The sequence below is a fragment of the Mustela erminea genome, chromosome 1, assembly GCF_009829155.1.
Source record: "Mustela erminea isolate mMusErm1 chromosome 1, mMusErm1.Pri, whole genome shotgun sequence".
Classification (NCBI taxonomy): domain Eukaryota; kingdom Metazoa; phylum Chordata; class Mammalia; order Carnivora; family Mustelidae; genus Mustela; species Mustela erminea.
Genome location: NC_045614.1, coordinates 209,458,843 through 209,476,045, shown reverse-complemented (window position 1 = coordinate 209,476,045; position 17,203 = coordinate 209,458,843). Strand labels below are relative to the sequence as shown.

General features: G+C 45.5%; 1 protein-coding gene across 1 annotated transcript; it reads left to right on the top strand.

Moving 5' to 3' along the window:
- Positions 1–78: 78 nt before the first annotated feature.
- ATP5PO (ATP synthase peripheral stalk subunit OSCP) lies at positions 79–8,565 on the top strand. Its single transcript, XM_032354240.1, has 7 exons — positions 79–191; positions 1,352–1,402; positions 2,411–2,521; positions 4,790–4,919; positions 5,672–5,784; positions 7,992–8,078; positions 8,368–8,565. Exons 1-7 carry the CDS (start codon positions 156–158, stop codon positions 8,479–8,481), a joined length of 642 nt encoding a protein of 213 aa, XP_032210131.1. The 5' UTR covers positions 79–155; the 3' UTR covers positions 8,482–8,565.
- Positions 8,566–17,203: the final 8,638 nt, after the last annotated feature.

Here is a 17,203-nt window from a genome sequence, read left to right as displayed (position 1 = left end):
AGACCACAAATCCCAGCCTGACTGCGACCTCTGCGCATGCGGCCTGAAGACCTACGCCTACATTTCCCAGCAGGCCGAGCGGCTACGCTGACGCACGCGTGCGCCCTTGCGTCTCTCCCTCTAACTCGGGTTTGACCTACAGCCTCCTGGACAAGATGGCTGTCCCAGCAGTGTCTGGCTTGTCCCGGCAGGTGAGAGAACGGACGTCCTGAAAACTAGCGAGACGATCCCTCCTAGGGTGAAACGTACCAGGTCGTTAAGGGCCACGGGGTGAGGCCACATCTGGGGAAGCGTAGCCGCCATTCAGTGTTGTGGGGCCCTGCGAGTGGAGGGGACACACAGGAGCTCAGGCGGCCCTGCCTCCCTTCTGTGGACGCTCGCGGGGCAGGTGGTGCAGGGTGACGCGTGCCTGACCTTGGCGACCCCCGAGTACAGCCTCGGGAAGCAGGCAGCTTGAGGAGCAAGGGGGGGGGGGGGCCGCAAGGAAAGGACACGGCCCACCCCTAAGTCACTTAACTTCTGTGGTGGTGGTGGTGGTGGTGGTGGTTAAACCGGTCAGGGGTCACCAATAATGCTAAGGATTATTTGCAAAGCCCATTTCACTTTTTTATAAAGAAAATGAGACGGAAAGGTTTAAATGACTCGTCCTTGGCAGCTCAGCCAGGAAGGGGTAGGTAGAGCTGAGATTCGAACCCACAGTCATGCAGAAGATGAAGTTGGAAAGAAAATTCGTTCTCTTTATATATAAACTAGGTATCAGCACCATGCTTTGCATATCGTGACACCTTGCAGCTTAGGTTAAGTTGCCTGTAAGTGATAAGTCTTTTCATCCCCACTGCCAGTTGGTATAATACACAACAGAACTGAAATTATTTACAGGTGACCCGGGCTTTTGCAGATTTTTTAAACAGTGGGTCCCAGCTGTGTTCCTTGGTAGACAAGATACATTTCTCAGAGCTAGGGCCTGTGCTTACATCAGAGTGCTGCAGTTAATCTTTATTTTCCTATAGCATTTGGAGTCTAAGAAAGTGACATCTCGTGCACATGGTGATTGCAGTCTTCCCATTTTTTATTAAAATCCTTGCTCATGGGTGGTAACATAAATGCCAAAAATCTTGTGCTTTTTGAAACCTGTATTTCAGCCAGATTTGTGTTCTCTCTCTTACCTGGGTGTCCTAGCCTTTCCTTGTTCCTAGTAAATGAAGGACTTGGTGGGAAAGCAAATTTCGCAGGCAACTCGGGATGATTCTTCAGTGGGGAAATTGACTTCTGGGTAATGAAGAGCAGCTCATGTAACCTACGTGATGATGCTCAGAAACTAATAATTTAAAATGTTTTTATTGTTTTGAAGGTGCGATGCTTTAGTACAACCGTGGTCAGGCCGTTTTCCAAGCTCGTGCGGGTATGTCAACTTTTGTATTTGTAATTAACTGTAAAATAGATGAAAGTGTGTAAGTCAAACAGCAGTACAATTAGGGCATAGATTTTTGTTTAAGTACTACCTAAACCTTTCTGCGTGCATTATGGTTTCCAAAATGTGACGTGTGCATGGGGGTAGAGAATGGAATAAGTTGAATGCCTGGTGTGTGACAGGCCCGTGCATTACCTTTGTGAGAAATTTCTTAAAACCCCATTACAGTGATGGAAAGTAACCGGTCTTCCCGTTCACAAAAAAGGGAACGGACTCTGGGAAAACCTGCCTAAGGTTACTCAGCTTGGTCTTAGAGCTGGGCTGGAACTAAATCTTTCTCATTCAAGGCCTGAGCTTTCCCACTACAACCATATCGCACTGCCAAGCATATGTAGTCATATATTGATGATGGTGTGTGGGGAAAAGGCTACAGTGTCTTGTGAGAAATCGTTCAAGCTTGAGGCACTGAGTAAGTTGCTAAAGAGCTCTGTGAAACTGAGCATGGGTGAGGGCACTGTAGGGGGAATTTATAATGTTATTATGAAATACATAAAAATATCCTGGTGTATGTTTGATAAATACCTGTTTTCTTGGCTCTAATGTGCAAAATGGGCTTCTATCAGTGTTTAAAATCTCCAGTACTTGGAAGTGACCAGTTACTGAGTTCCAAGGAAGCATAAGCTCATCTCAGAATTAACGTAACTGATTTCTATAGATTTCTATAGTTAGAGCTGAAAAGGACACCGTGTTTCCTCAGCACCTTGTTTTAAGATGAAAAATACAGAAGCTCAAAGATTGAGTGACCTAGCCAAGGAGACAGCCCTGATTTGTTTGAGAATTGCCCTTCAGAATAGCTCCTTGATGACCTGTTTAAACTGTTTTATGCTTTAAGTGATGTCATTTTTTAATATACATATTTAATGCTCCTCTTGGTAATATGATGCTATCTTAACTGATTTTCTTTTACTCTTCCTCCCCTACCCCATCCTTTTTTTAAAGCCACCTGTTCAGGTATATGGTATTGAAGGTCGCTATGCCACTGCTCTTTATTCGGCTGCATCAAAACAGAATAAACTGGAACAAGTAGAGAAAGAATTGTTGAGAGTAGCAGTAAGTAGTGTTTTTGTTCATTACTAAGTTTCCATCGTGTGTTTTTTGCTGTAATTATCTGACCATGTATCCCTAATGAGGTAGATCCTAAAAGACAATGGAGTACCAAAAACGGGGGAGGGGCACGGGTTTTCTGTAACCATGTGGGTAGTGAGAGTAGTGGGTCTTACTGTTCTGAACCTATTGTATAATAGGTACAGGTAGAGCATATCAAGGATATTGTTATTAGGAACCAAGATTTGAGGCTAAGAGAAGAAATAGAAGTCCCCTTTGAAAATCTGTCTTTGTATTTCAGGTATTTCCAAAATAGTCTTTAGAAAGTGTATTATAACCTTCTTTACCAGGAATTTATTTTCTTTATGAAGGCTTTCCTCAGTTTCAATTTTCATTTTATTCCCAAAATGTGAGAGGAAAATGACCAGAGCTTGCCGAGCAGCAAAATTAGGAAAGGTGTATGGGCTCCATAATGATAATAGAGAACTGACAAAGATCATGAAGCTTACAGGGGAAAGTTTATTTTTATGTTTTTTTTTAAATAAAAGGAGTAATTAGTTGAATTAACAGAAGTCTACTCTGTAAATTAAAGAGGAGAATCTCTGCTGTGATTTGAACTCCGTTTTCTAGGTAACAAGTTCTGCCCATTTTGTTGCTTCCCCTTCTCTTTTCGCTTTGTAGTTGCCACCCCCAACAGTAAGTTCTAGATGAAAGAAGAAGAGTCTAATATATACTCTGTCCAGAAAAATTTTTGCTCTTTTTTGGTTTTATGTTTTAAGAAGTTCTTTTATTCTTAATCTGCTTATTTTTAAAGATTTTTTTTATCTTACTGTTTGGGAGAAAAAACCCTCACAGGCTATCATGTAGGATAATACTTAACATATTTTGTACATTTTTCATTTTAAGCTTTTTATCGGAACTTTTGTCCTCGGCAGACAACGATTTAGCTCTCTGTTCCTTTTTTGTCCGGTTATGTCCACAGGTAATGCTTGCTGTCTTAGTTGGTGTGATTACGGTCCACCCAGAGCCAGCAGCCTTACTCTTGGAGACGCTTGGGAGGAGGGTAGCAAGAGCAGGCAGGATCACACATGGGAATTGTTGGAGGCGGTAATGACTGCCCGCTGCTTGCCGTTTACGCCCATCTTAAACCTGAACGGTGGTGGTCACGTTCATGAGCCTGACCTGGGCTGTGGTCATTAGAATGGGATTTGACTAAAACCTGGAAACCAGTTAAGGTGCAGAGACATAGAAAGGAGGCAGTTACCTTAAGACGCTGTAAAACATTAGTGTTTCAGTACTGGCAGGAAAGGGTGGTGCTACGCAGATGCCGTGAGCTGCCCGCTGGGTGATGCAGCAGAAAAAGATGAGAAACATGAAGGACTGCATTCCCCTAACACCAGAATGCTCTTTCATTTGTGTAACTCAGCAGTTTTTAGGGGGAAATATTGTTTCTGTGGAGTCACTCAAATTGTTTTAGCCTGACAAGCAGCCTAGGTTAGAACCAGAATTCCAGCCAGGAGCCTGGGAGAAGGGGCTACTGGAGGTATTTAACTGGAAGGTGTCCAAATGGAAACAGGCCATTGGTTCATTGAACTCTGGCCTGATACTGAGGGGAGCAAGGTGCCAGAAGCTACCCTGGGTCACTGAAAACAGACATTTATGAATTAACAAAATGGGGATGCATGGCGCAGGGGCGGTGGGGGAGGTGAGTCTCTGGTAGCTGCACTCCCACTGTTTGTCCGCTCTCCCTCCCAGCCGGACTGAGGCTGCTCTGGAAACACCAGAGGTCTCACGGGCTCTATAAAAGGCTGGACGGAGTCAGAATCAGTCTGAGACGGAGAGGCCCCCGGAAAGTGCATGACAAGGAGGCCTCCTTTGCCATCAGGCCTCCTTTCTAGGTCTGCACGTGAGGTATTGGCATCACTGGCCTCCTCATAGTATGTGAAAATCTAGAGTCCTACCTGCATTAAATAACATTAGCATAGGCAGTCATTGACTCTTTTGGCTGCTTAGTTTCTTTTATCTCTCTTGAAAAGCAAACACAAATTTAAGAAACTTTATATAAAGTGTTATTAAATTTTTTTCAAGAAATACCATTATATCCTGGGCAAAATCAAGGTATGGTATTCTCAAAGGCAAAGAAAATTACTTGACTGTAAACTTTTCTTCATATGTGCTTGAGTGCTCACTTCATTAACGAAATACGTGATTCATAATAAAGTATGTTGTGACAGCTAGAATCATTAATGCTGTAATATTTTTTGGTACTTTCAGCAAATCTTGAAGGAACCCAAAATGGCTGCTTCCATTATGAATCCCTACATCAAGCGTTCCGTGAAAGTGAAAAGCCTAAATGACATGAGCGCAAAAGAGAGATTCTCTCCTCTCACATCCAACCTGATCAGTAAGTATTAGATCTTTCCCACTGAAGCCCCTGAACATCTTGCTACCAGAAATGGGGTCCATGGACCAGGAGCCGTTAGCATTGCCTGCCTTTTGGAAGTGGAAAATCTCAGGACTTAGCCATCCTGCTGAATGAGAATCTGCGCCTTAACTAGCTCCCCATGTGGATTAATTGTGCGTTAAAGCTTGAGGAGCACTGTCCAAAGCATATTAAGATGTAAGAAAGTAATTGCAGTCAGTACTTTTAACTTATGGAGAAGACCAGCGGGAATCATACCAAGAAAATGGCTTGGAGCCAGTGGTTGTGACTCTGTCCTTGAAGACATTTGCATTCTTTGGTGCATTTGGCTTGTTTTTTAAAGTCCCTTGGTCAACCAGAGTATGAGCTCCAAAGAAAGTGCGTTCATGTCGTCATCTTTGAATATGGATCTATGTCAATTTGAGGTTAGACTCCAACCAGAAGTAAGAGAGTCACGTGGCAAGCTGTGAAGAAGGCAGCTGTTGCAGATCTGTGAGACCCCCCCCCCATACCCACGCTACTAATTGAGATGTGAGTCAGTGCTGGTTCTTTTCAACACTGAGTATACTTTTTAAATAACGAGTTGCATCCTCTTAATTCACATTCTTGAAGGACGTCGAATATGGTGTTTTAAGACTACAAATCTAAGCTTGCTTTTGAGGTGAATATAATATCTCATGAATGATCTGTTTCGAGTGAGGTTCATCTTACAGAGACAACCTTCCCTTTCCCAGATTTGCTTGCGGAGAACGGTCGCTTGGACAACACCCCTGGAGTCATTTCTGCCTTTTCGACCATGATGAGTGTCCACCGTGGGGAAGTACCGTGCACAGTGACCACCGCATCTGTAAGTGGCAGCCTGGTGCTGCTAGATTTGCTTTGACATGTCATGAGTCACATTTTGCATAATGAATAGGAAAAAACGGGCTGAAATCCAGAAATTGGTAAAGGTGACTTGTCACTTAGGAAGTTGACTTCAGTTCTTGTACAGTTCTGCTCTGGAAGGACCAGTGTATATCTTCTTCGTGCCTCCCTAACCAGTGACCACTCAGAAGGACCAGACTGGTTAAAAATGTATTGGGAAGTAGTGGTTATTTTCCTTTACTAGTTTGAGATATTTTGTAAATATCTTATTAAGTAGACTCTTGAAACTGGGGTGTCTAATTTTCTGTGGTGGTGAATGGGAGCGTTGAGCACATAGGCCCTTTGATCTCGTTGTGTTGCTGAAATGGGCCGTAATGACAGCATTTTTTTGAAATCTGCTGTATGCTTGGTACTTTATAATTTATTATTTTAATAGCAGAGTTCCATGTGAGGTAGAATTATCCTTATTTTATAGATGAGGAAACACAGGAAATTAAGCGGCATGCCCAAGGTGACTAAACATGGAATCAGGATTTGAACTTGGGCCTCTCTTGCAGAAGTACGTGTTCCATAAGCTACACTGCATCCCCAGAGTGAATTTTGTTGATGTCTTAAATACCTGTTTCCTTCCTACTGCAGTTCACTTGCTACAGGAAAGCAACCTGTGGGGCTTAATTATCAGCAGAGGATGGTAGATTGGCTTGGAATACACAGCACCTGACCTTGTCTGGTATTTCTGGTGTTTACAAGATACTCTGACTCTCCAAAAGAGCACAAAAAAGAGACATTTTAGCACGTAGTAACATTTGCACACTTGTAGCTCCATAGTTGGTGCCACGGAAGCACATAACTGGCCGAGAATCAGCACAGCTCCGGCCTTCACCCCCGCGCACTGGGACCGCAGTAGCTCTCCCCAGCGGGAGCCCGGGCGAGGCTTCACCCGGCAGGTGGTCACACCGTCCCCGTGGCTAAGCCCTGGTGCAGGTCACTCAGAGATCTAAGGACGTGATTTCTTTAAAGGTGCATATTGTTGAAAAGTTTCTTAGAACCAACTGTTGATAATGCTTTTGAAGCTAAAACTTACTGAGTAAATAGGTTTCCAGTGTTTGAAAACAAAAGGAAAAAATCACTTCTTGATTAATAATCAAGAGCTTCTCGCTGCCCTGAATCCTCTAGATTCCAGGAGACGGTGGGTGTAAAATGCCCGGCACCTAGTATGCGTCTCAGTGGAAGGTGTGCACATACTTCGAAGTTCTCCCACCTTGGAAGCTCAGTGAACAATGTTTTGATGAAACACCGATCGACTTGGGGCACCTGTGGGCCTCAGTCAGTTAAGCGTCCGACTCCTGATTTCAGCTCAGGTCATGATCTCAGGCTTGTCCAAGCCCCTGCTTCAGGTTCTAGCTCAGTGGGGAGTCTGCTTGTCCCACTTCCTCTCCCCACCCACCCCCACATGCATGCACGCTCTCTCCTTCCCTCTCTTAAATAAATAAATCTTAAAAAACAAAACACTGATAGGTTGTTACAGCACCACCCCTCACAAGAGACATTGTTAGATCTGTGCAAAGAGAGAAGACTTTTCTGCTAGTTTTTGGACTCCCAGATGTCGGGGTGGGGAGCTCAGATTTGTGACAGGTGAGAGGCCTCTCCTTCAGCCTGACTCGCCCACATCTCACCAGGAGCAACAGTGGGGTCAGGAGGGGCTGAACTGCTGGTGTTCGCTCTGTCAGAGGAGAGGCCAGAGCTGCCCCCCACCTTCCCTGGCCCTCCCCGAGGCTCCAAGAGGGTAGGGGTGTGCCTCTAGAGCTCCTGCTAACTGGGGCTTTGGGGTTCTAGGACCAGGTTAAACTGCAGCTTTCCATCTGGGGAAATAGCTGCACAGAGAAGAGGCTGTGTCCTCAGGCATCGTTCACGTCTGGGTTTTCCCCTGTGCCTGGGTCTGAGCAGCACTGCTAGTCCCCACACTGCTAGTTCCTAGCACTGCTAGTTGCTAGTTCCGGGCAGCAGAGACGGGGAGGGAGCTGTGCTCACAGGGCTCCGGCCACTCCCCGATGGCTCCCCGGCCGCTCCACACGGGGATTCACCAGGCCAGTCTTGTGGGTATGTGCCAGTGAGATTTTCGGCGTTTTACTGTGGAAAGTTTCTGTTGTGCTTTATTTAAATTTAAAGAGTGGTTTTGTCCCTTTCTAGCCTTTAGATGAAGCCACTCTTACTGAATTAAAAACGGTCCTCAAGAGCTTCCTGAGTAAAGGCCAAGTCTTAAAATTGGAAGTTAAGGTAGGTTTCTAATTATGTCTGGTATGTCTCCTCAGGTTGTCTGACAGTTTAATGGCTATGGAAAGTGAAAAATAAATCTGATGATCTACTCAGTTGCTTGTACTAGAAATTTTATATTTTCCACTTAAATGATTGCAGATTCCAGGCCCAATTTGACTTCTGTTTTTCTCTAGATGTAATTGTAACACCCTGATTTATGCAGCATGTAGACCTTTCAAAAGCACTTTTCATCTTTCTGTTTGATCAATGAAATGTCAGTGCTTTTTCATGTTTCCAACCTGTGTTCTAGACTGATCCATCAATCATGGGTGGAATGATTGTCCGTATTGGAGAGAAATACGCTGATATGTCTGCAAAAACCAAGATTCAGAAGCTGAGCAGGGCCATGCGGGAGGTTTTCTGAAAGTGCTGATTTTCTGTCGGTGAAAATTCCTAAACTTGGAGCAATAGTAAAATGCTTCCTGAATAGAACATCGTGTTTTCTGTCCTTTTTGAAGTGGAAATACGGGAGGCTTATTTTTCTATCTTTATTTCAGAATCCCCCTAGTTGAAAGGTTAAAAGGCCCATTGTCTGGAGATTTTAGTTTGTGTAGATTATTCTTAGGAATATATGGAAGCTTGTATCATTACAAGAAACAGTTAAGGGGCGTCTGTTAGTTAAGTACCTGCCTTCACCTCAGGTCATAATCTTACGGTCTTGGGATCAAGCCCCACATCAGGTTCCTGGCTCAGTGGGGAACCTGCTTCTTCGTCTCCCTCTGCCTCTGCCCCCTGCTTGTGCTCTGTCTCTCTCTCTCTCAAATGGATAAGATCTTAACCCAAAAAAAAAAAAAAAAAAAAGTTGTCATTTATTGAGGCCTTTTATGCCAGGCACTATTAAGTTCGTAATATATCTTATCTTACCTGGGTCCTTGGCCTCTGAGCCCAGAGCCAGGGGAGGGGCTGACCCTGGAGGTGGAGTTAAGACACCAGCAAACCATAAAGTCCATAAATAAGGGGCTAGTACACCATCTACAGTAAAGCTCAGGATGTAGACTTCAGCTGCTCTACACCCTGGGACGGTCGCCAGGTGGCTGGGAACATGTCCCGGGATCTCCCAGGGAGTGTGCGTGCAAGCCTGCTCTGCTGCTCCAACCTCGGGGGCACCCCAGCTTCTCCAAGCCTCGGTCTCCTCCCCTGTAAATGGGAGCGACAACACCCACTTCCACTTACTGTCCTGGAGTTTCTATTGTCTGTGCCCATGCCCAGTCAGACACTGGAAGTGGTCCTCCGGGCCGGTCAAGACACGGGCACCATGTTCTCCATGCTTCTTACAGCTTCTGCCCGTCGTGGACCAACGCCTGTTGCTGTGTCCTGCATCCGTCCACCCAGTCCGGTGGATTGGGTCTGTAGAAGGTACTTTGGAGAGGGCCAGCCAGTGCTCATCTGATGGCTCTAATAAGTTTCTAAGTCCCGTGGGTCTTGTTTTGACCCCAAAGAGATTCATCTGTAAGACGTATTGTTCTATTACCTGTAAAGGCATTGATGCTTTCTGTAAAGGCTTTCAGATTCTTGCCAAAAAGATGTCTTCATTCTAGAATCTACTAGAAGAGTGCCATTAATCTGCTAATAGGCATTCGTTCCCTCAATCCCACTGGGGGCAGAGTGGGGGTGAGAGCTGGTTATTCAGCAAAAGAAGCCAGCAGAACAGCAACCCCAGCCCCTGTGCATGTCCTCAACCAAGGAATGGCCAGGACGTTTGGCCCAGAGTAGGAAATCAGGATGTTCTCTCCTGCTGGAAGCTGCCATTACAGTGATGGCAGCCCCGGTTGCTGAAAAGCTCAGCCCGCTGGTGCTGCCGATTCTCAAAGGGCTTTCTGGCTAGAAAGCCAACCAGCAAGCCAGCGCCGCAAATGTTAGTACAGTCCTGTTTCCACCAGCTGGGACACAACACAGGGTGATAAGACATGCTTCTCTGATGATGACAGTTAACCTGACCGGGCTGCCTGAAGGGATTCCTCCGAGACTGACCAGTTTCAGGTGCAGCCATCATCACACTTCGGATTAGAAGGATGTCCTCTGGGCCTAGAACCTTTACCTCGGACGGGCCAGGCACAGACCACCAGAAAGTCCATAAATAAGGGGCTAGTACACCATCTACAGTAAAGCTCAGGATGTAGACTTCAGCTGCTCTACACCCTGGGACGGTCGCCAGGTGGCTGGGAACATGTCCCGGGATCGCCCAGGGAGTGTGCGTGCAAGCCTGCTCTGCTGCTCCAACCTCGGGGGCACCCCAGCTTCTCCAAGCCTCGGTCTCCTCCCCTGTAAATGGGAGCGACAACACCCACTTCCACAGTCGCTACAAGAGGGGAGCAAGATATCAAAGAATTTAGTGGAGGTCCTCGGAAATGTCAAGATGTCAGTAAACATGAATTACTGGCTCCACCATCTCCCACTTCCCGGGATCACCTGACCCCAAAGATCGATTGATGAGACAGCACTCACCTGACAAAGTCACATGACAGAGTCCATCTGGTACTGCCTGTGAACATCTCAGGTCCTCAACGGCTTGCCCAGCACTCCTGGTTCCTAATAGAGCATTAGGATGACTCCTGCTCCATCGGTCCTCCAAGGAGGCCTTTCCCTAGTAAAATACCCTTAATCTGGCATATCTCTCCCCCCTTCCCCATATAGGATGCCACATTAGAGACCACTTCACATACCTGACAATTTATAACAACCTTGTGATACAGACATCACCCTACTTTCAAATGAGGAAAGAGGTTGAGGGGCCCTGGGGTGTGCTTCAGCATCACGTGCTTGACCGACTGGTGGATCAAGTCCCCAAGCGCAGGTCTTTCACCCTCCATTTTGTGCTGGTCCACCATGGTCCTGACCATGTGCTAGCACACGGCCTTCCATCGCTGGAGCCAACAGGCAAAGCGAATCTTAGTTGAGTCTGTGTCCCTTCCCACTTTGTCCCTAAGATGCTCCCGATTCACACCTTCACCCAGATCAGATCTTCCCTACATTTTCCCTCCTGTTGGCCTTCTAGAAAAAAAAGTTCCCCAGACACCAGCTGTCTCAAGTGTCTGTTCTTGGTCACCCTCCAGGAGGGTTTGGACAGCAAACTGATTCCCTTCCTAGAGCTACCCCAGGTGGGCGTACGACTGTAGCTCGGAAGTCCTGCAGGCATGACGAAGCCCGGGGCCATTGTGCACCCCCATTGCTGGAACCAACATGCCCTCCAGCTGGAACAACACATCCCTCCTGGCAATCATGCTGGTCTGAAACTCTGGCCAGCCAACTGCATAATCACCTGATAACTGACAAACACCCCGTTGGGGCCTTTTGGTACCTTCCCAGAAGCCAGGAGTACCCAGACTGCTGGTTGGCCCCAACATCCGGTGACCCAACTTTTAGCTGGTCATAGGGCCACCCAGCTAGGGACTCCATTTACTAGTGTAAACACCCCGCTGGGGACTTTTGGTACCTTCCCAGAAGCCAGGAGTACCCAGACTGCTGGTTGGCCCCAACATCCGGTGACCCAACTTTTAGCTGGTCATAGGGCCACCCAGCTAGGGACTCCATTTACTAGTGTCCCTTGTAGTGCCTGGAATGAAGTTCCAGCAAACGAGCGAGGGGAAGAAATGATGTATGGATCTTCCTGGATTAACCTCAAGAGGAACCAGCATGCAATCCTCTCAGGAGGTCCCCTTTCCATCTGGTTATATGCAGACGACAAGGTGGGAGCTGGAGCAACGGCACCCCAGAGTAGAGCCGATGATTTCAAGGGCAGGGCCACCCTACCTGCCCAGAACTTGGACCTCTGGGTCGTTAACAAGAGGGCAAAATAAACCTCTCTTGTTGAAGCCATGGGATGTTGGGTCTAAGTGCCAATACCTGAGTCTGTAGCCCAACCAGTGCCCCAAGTTCCCTCAAAAGCCCTGTCTTTCTACATCACAGTTTGCCTCCTGACAACAGCCAGCCCCACAGGGCACTAGGCAAAGCACAACACATGCAAATCACTGTAAAACTACAAGCTTCTAAGACATGTGGCAGCTGATGGACAAAATATCTTTAGGAGAATGTTTTGCTGTAGCACTGCCCAAATCCTTCAGATCAAACCCAACAACGTTCCTGTTGGTTAAGCACACAGCAACAAGGGAAATGACAAAATGCTTCAAATACTGCCCTATGTGATCATTAGATCACCGGTGGGTCACTCTACCCACAGATCCATGTACATTGGTATTCAAGCAAGGGGATGATTACAAAGCAACTTAATGTGACTATTTGGGATTGTTTAAATAAATTACGGTACACTCAGACAATGAGATACTATGCAGTCCTTAAAAATCAAGTTGTGGGGCGCCTGGGTGGCTCAGTGGGTTAAGCCGCTGCCTTCGGCTCAGGTCATGATCTCAGGGTCCTGGGATCGAGTCCCGCATCGGGCTCTCTGCTCAGCAGGGAGCCTGCTTCCTCCTCTCTCTCTGCCTTCCTCTCTGCCTACTTGTGATCTCTCTCTGTCGAATAAATAAATAAAATCTTTAAAAAAAAAAAATCAAGTTGTGGAAGAATATATATATTCATAATGTAATACATAAATATATGTACACACACACACATATGACTTAAAAGAAAGCAATCAATAAAATAGTAGTGAAAAGATTTCTATAAATTACATAATTGGGCATTGCCTTGCATAAGGGAAGTGCTCGATGAATATTAGCTATTAAGTAGTATAAGAGCACCTTGGGGCACCCGGGTGGCTCAGCTGGTTAGGCATCCAACTCTTTTTTTTTTTTTTTTTAAGATTATTTATTTATTTATTTGACAGAGAGAGATCACAAGTAGGCAGAGAGGCAGGCAGAGAGAGAGAGAGGAGGAAGCAGGCTCCCTGCTGAGCAGACTCGATCCCAGGACCCTGAGATCATGACCTGAGCCGAAGGCAGTGGCTTTACCCACTGAGCCACCCAGGCGCCCCGGCATCCAACTCTTGATCTCAGGGTTATGAGTTTGAGCCCTGTGTTGGGCTTGACGCTGGGCACGGAGCCTACTTTAAAAACAAAAACAAAAAGAGCATCTAGCACACACACACAGAGCAAGAAAATACAGGAATGGTGAGCATCAAAATGTTAACATTTATTTTCATGTGGAAGAATATCTCCATGAACTGATTTTCTTTCCTTTGTACTTTTCTGTGTTTGCTGAATTTTCAGCATTAACAAATATGTCTTCTGTAATTAGCAAAAAATAAATATTCTAGAATAAACTATTTCCTTGATTATGCTGGCTCCTAAACTGGGTTAAATAGGTATTTATTCCTTCTGCCCTCTGAGCTATGCAAGAGGCACCTTATCAAGCTCAAAGAGAACTAGATATAGTTTGGAAAAGAAATGCATTATTTTTTTGTTTATGATGAGATTTAATTTATTTTTTAAAACCTCAGGAAACCAAGGGAAGGGCATAGGATTTTTAGGTTTATGAAAAATGGAGCCTCCTGGTTTAAAAAGGGTGAAGACATGCTGTTTTAGTGTGCAAATTTTTTTTTATGTGCTCTAACAATGCAACTGGCATTCAAGCCAACCAGAGAGCTTAAAGGACTGATTCATATTCAGAGAAACCAGTGATGAAGTTGGGAAGAATTACCTTAAAACCAGATCAGAAGAAAATGCTATAAATCATTCCCTAAAATTCAGATAACAACAAAATTCAGTATTGGGTTTGCTAATAGTGCCCAGAGTTAAAACTCAAGGCTCTGAACACAGAGCTGTTGGTGTAGGAAACTTCACGGAAAGCCAGAGTAATACTCTGAATGCCTTCGTAAGACAATCCTAGCTTTATGCTCCCCTGTCCACACCCCCGGTGTTTCTTCCCCCACACCTCACCGACTTCTCAAATTCTCAGAAGTACTCAGTACTGGGAAATCGAGTTCTACTTGGCACTAACATCTGTCTGAAGAAAGCATAGGAAGGCTCGTTGGTTTAGTTTGGTTTTAAGTTTGGCTTTCTTTCCACAACTACCTTATCCGTAGGAGAAAGAAGAGCACAGGAAGAGAAGCCATTTGCAGAGCTATCTGCTTCCTGTCTGCTCAGAAAGGAGGTGGGACCGAAAGAACCCAAAATAATCCACCGTGACAGGGTTGGCTTTCTCACTTTATTCATGAACCATGTGAATTTAAACCATCCAGGTCAAAATGAACACAGAGCTGTTTTGAAGAGATTGTTCTTTTTAGGTTCAAGATACACAGGAATAGCAAACTGTACCGATGTCGCTACTGGTTTAAGGGAAAAAAATCAGTTACCATAGGCTGAGTCGGCAAAATTGAACATTGCATACACAATAAGGTGCCTAAGGGACACTCAAATAGCAGAAATAACCTCATCTTCTTTTCAACAAACGAAAAAAGCGACCTCGTGTTTTGGCCCTGCTTCATCAAACCTTAGACAGATACACATAATTCTACAATTTATGATAGAGTCTAATAATGTTTAGAACTCCATAGACATTACATATCAGACAATATAGTCTCCCTTCCATGGAAAGTTAAATAGTACCATTATTTGGCAACAGAAGTATATTACAGTCAACAGGACATCCATGGCGGGGTGGGGGGGGGACTGGTCTCACCTCCACCCCCACCCCTACCAGGGAAGGGTTGTGAGGGGAGCGACATGCCACCAGCACTATGACCCATTTGTCACTGGAAACACAAGGGACTCATTCAGACTGATACATTCTTTTCCAAACAGGTAAAGGCTAACCAGAGTGGCTTGTAAGCACTGCTGGGCAGGACCTTCATGCTCTGGCTTCTCCTGTCCCCCAAGTTTTCAAGACAACTAGGGCCCGAGAGGTACTGACTGACTGACCTGTTCCCACTCACAGCCCTATTGCTGCCCCAGCCAAGAGGGCGTGGTGCTGAGGAGGGTCAGCCCCCGTGCTGGGCAGAATGGACCAGAGCTCATCTGGTTCTGCTGGCTGGCCTGGGATTGGGCTCCTCAGGCCGAGCTTGAACAAGATCTCTGAATGGCTCCATCTTTGGGACCAGAGTCAGTTACATCCACATAGTTCCTCAAGGTGATTTGCAGTTTCCTTCTATGACTCAACGGATTCCAGAATCAGCACCCCCTGAAGTCCAGGAAATCCCGTGGACTCCAGTGTCCCCCAGTCTTCAGGCTTATCAATAAGGGACTCCAACCGTCAGCTAGCAGCATCAAGAAGCACACAGCTAACTGCTGAAAGACCTCCTGAAAACCCAAGCTCACACCCCCCACACACAGCCCTACACTCTCCATGGCAGGGACCCAGACGCAGGGCCCCATCTTCCCAGAAACTAGCTATTGTCTCCACTGCATCACTTCTGATCAGGGAAGTCCAGCCACCTCCAGAAATGACTACTGAATATGTCTCTCAGGGGTTTAGACATTGAGTTTCATGGGACCATGTACTCCCATCTTTCACAGGGGGCCTGCAGGGACATTCCTGGTGGCCAGTCTGTCCCCTAGAATCAGCCTGGACTTAGGACGCTTTTCTGGGAAGATAAGGAAGGCCTCTTGCCCCTGGGATCTCCGTGAGGGACGCAGGCACGTAAGGAGGCTGCTGTGCACGCTTTATTCTCCAGCCCACCCAGCTATGCAACAGGTGGAGATGGTGAAGATGCCCCAGGAAATTTCACTGAAAACACGAACACCAAAGGGATATGTTCAATCTATCCCGAAAGAGAGCTGTAAAGGGTGATCTGGAAGCCAGGGGCAGGGCACCTCCCTTCATGTTCTGAACTCTCTAGAAGGGTGTTTGGTTCAGTCTTGAATACCTGACCAAACTTCCAGAACTTCTAGAAGCCTCTGTAGTACATGGATCTGATGGGAAACAGGCTCTCAGTCCTCTTGTCACTTCCTGATACAAAACCCTCCAGAATGTTACCTGCTCAAATCAGTTTTTAATGAAACACCAAGGTCCCATCTGAGGTCGTAGCTAAAGGATGCTTGTCATTTTTTCACACCACCCATTTCACTTCCATTAATCATATTCTCTGTCCCCAAAAATGACTTCTTTGAATATCTAACATATGCAATTCATATTTTCTTTTGAATATAAGAAATTTAGTTGGGCTGAACCCAAGTAATCTGATTAAGCATTTTCTACTCCTGGAATAGGTTTTTTTTTTTTTCTATAGTTCTATGCACTTAAATTAGATTCCTAAAATACTCTCATATACATACAGAAAAATAATCTCTCAATGACAAATCACATTTTACAATAACAAGTTAAATATTTCGACTACAGAATCTGTGTTAGTTTATGCAACATTGACCGGCATAGCCTCTTCCATACCATATGTACATTTAGTTAAGGACATTCCCAAAAACACACAGCAGAGATTTCAAGACAAACCTTTTTAGGAGCATAACTTTTTCATGTTATGTGGTGGAATTCTGCATTTTTCTTAGCCAGAAACTACCAAATGCAGAAAACCAGATGCCAAGAGCCGATTATCATACACAGGACATTTTGTTGTTGTTGTTGTAGATTTCTCACGTATATACATGTATTTACACATATGCTGACCACCTGTAGATGTGAGGGTACAAAGCTAATGTAGCTAAGGCAATACAACATGAGTTACATGCTTGCCAACTTCCCGATCTACGCAGAGTGGGGAGGAGGGGGCCAGGAGGTTTTGGACTTCAGCTAGCTGGGTTTCAGCTGACATCACCTGAAGTTGGCTTCACAGTTCAAAGACACTTGGACTATTGGCAATGTGTGTTTTAAACACATGTGTACAAATAAATATCATTACCAAAGATCCTGCCAGCATATCTGCCTTCTGACACGTGACTATCTAGCAATAACGTTTGAAGGACGCTGATTGGTAAAATGCCCATCAACACGTTCGTTCGAGAAAAATGATGCCAGCACAATGCTAAGTCAATGCCTCCAGGAGATATTTTCCGAGCTTTCAGGAATGTGGAAGACTGCATTACGTGGCGAAACAAAGCTAGAATTTGCTATTTCCTTCAAAGCGAAGCAGTCACTTCCACAAGGATGAATTTGCAATGTCTGTGCAACTTTCTGTCAACATTTTTACTTAGCAAGCTTTCTAATCCCAGGACAGAACTGGGAAACAGAGAGGATTATTGCTC

Coding starts and splice junctions, on each gene's coding strand:
- ATP5PO (XM_032354240.1), top strand. CDS start 156: ATGGCTGTCCCAGCAGTGTCTGGCTTGTCCCGGCAG. Junction 192..1,351: donor TGTCTGGCTTGTCCCGGCAG/GTGAGAGAACGG, acceptor ATTGTTTTGAAG/GTGCGATGCTTTAGTACAAC. Junction 2,522..4,789: donor AAGAATTGTTGAGAGTAGCA/GTAAGTAGTGTT, acceptor TGGTACTTTCAG/CAAATCTTGAAGGAACCCAA.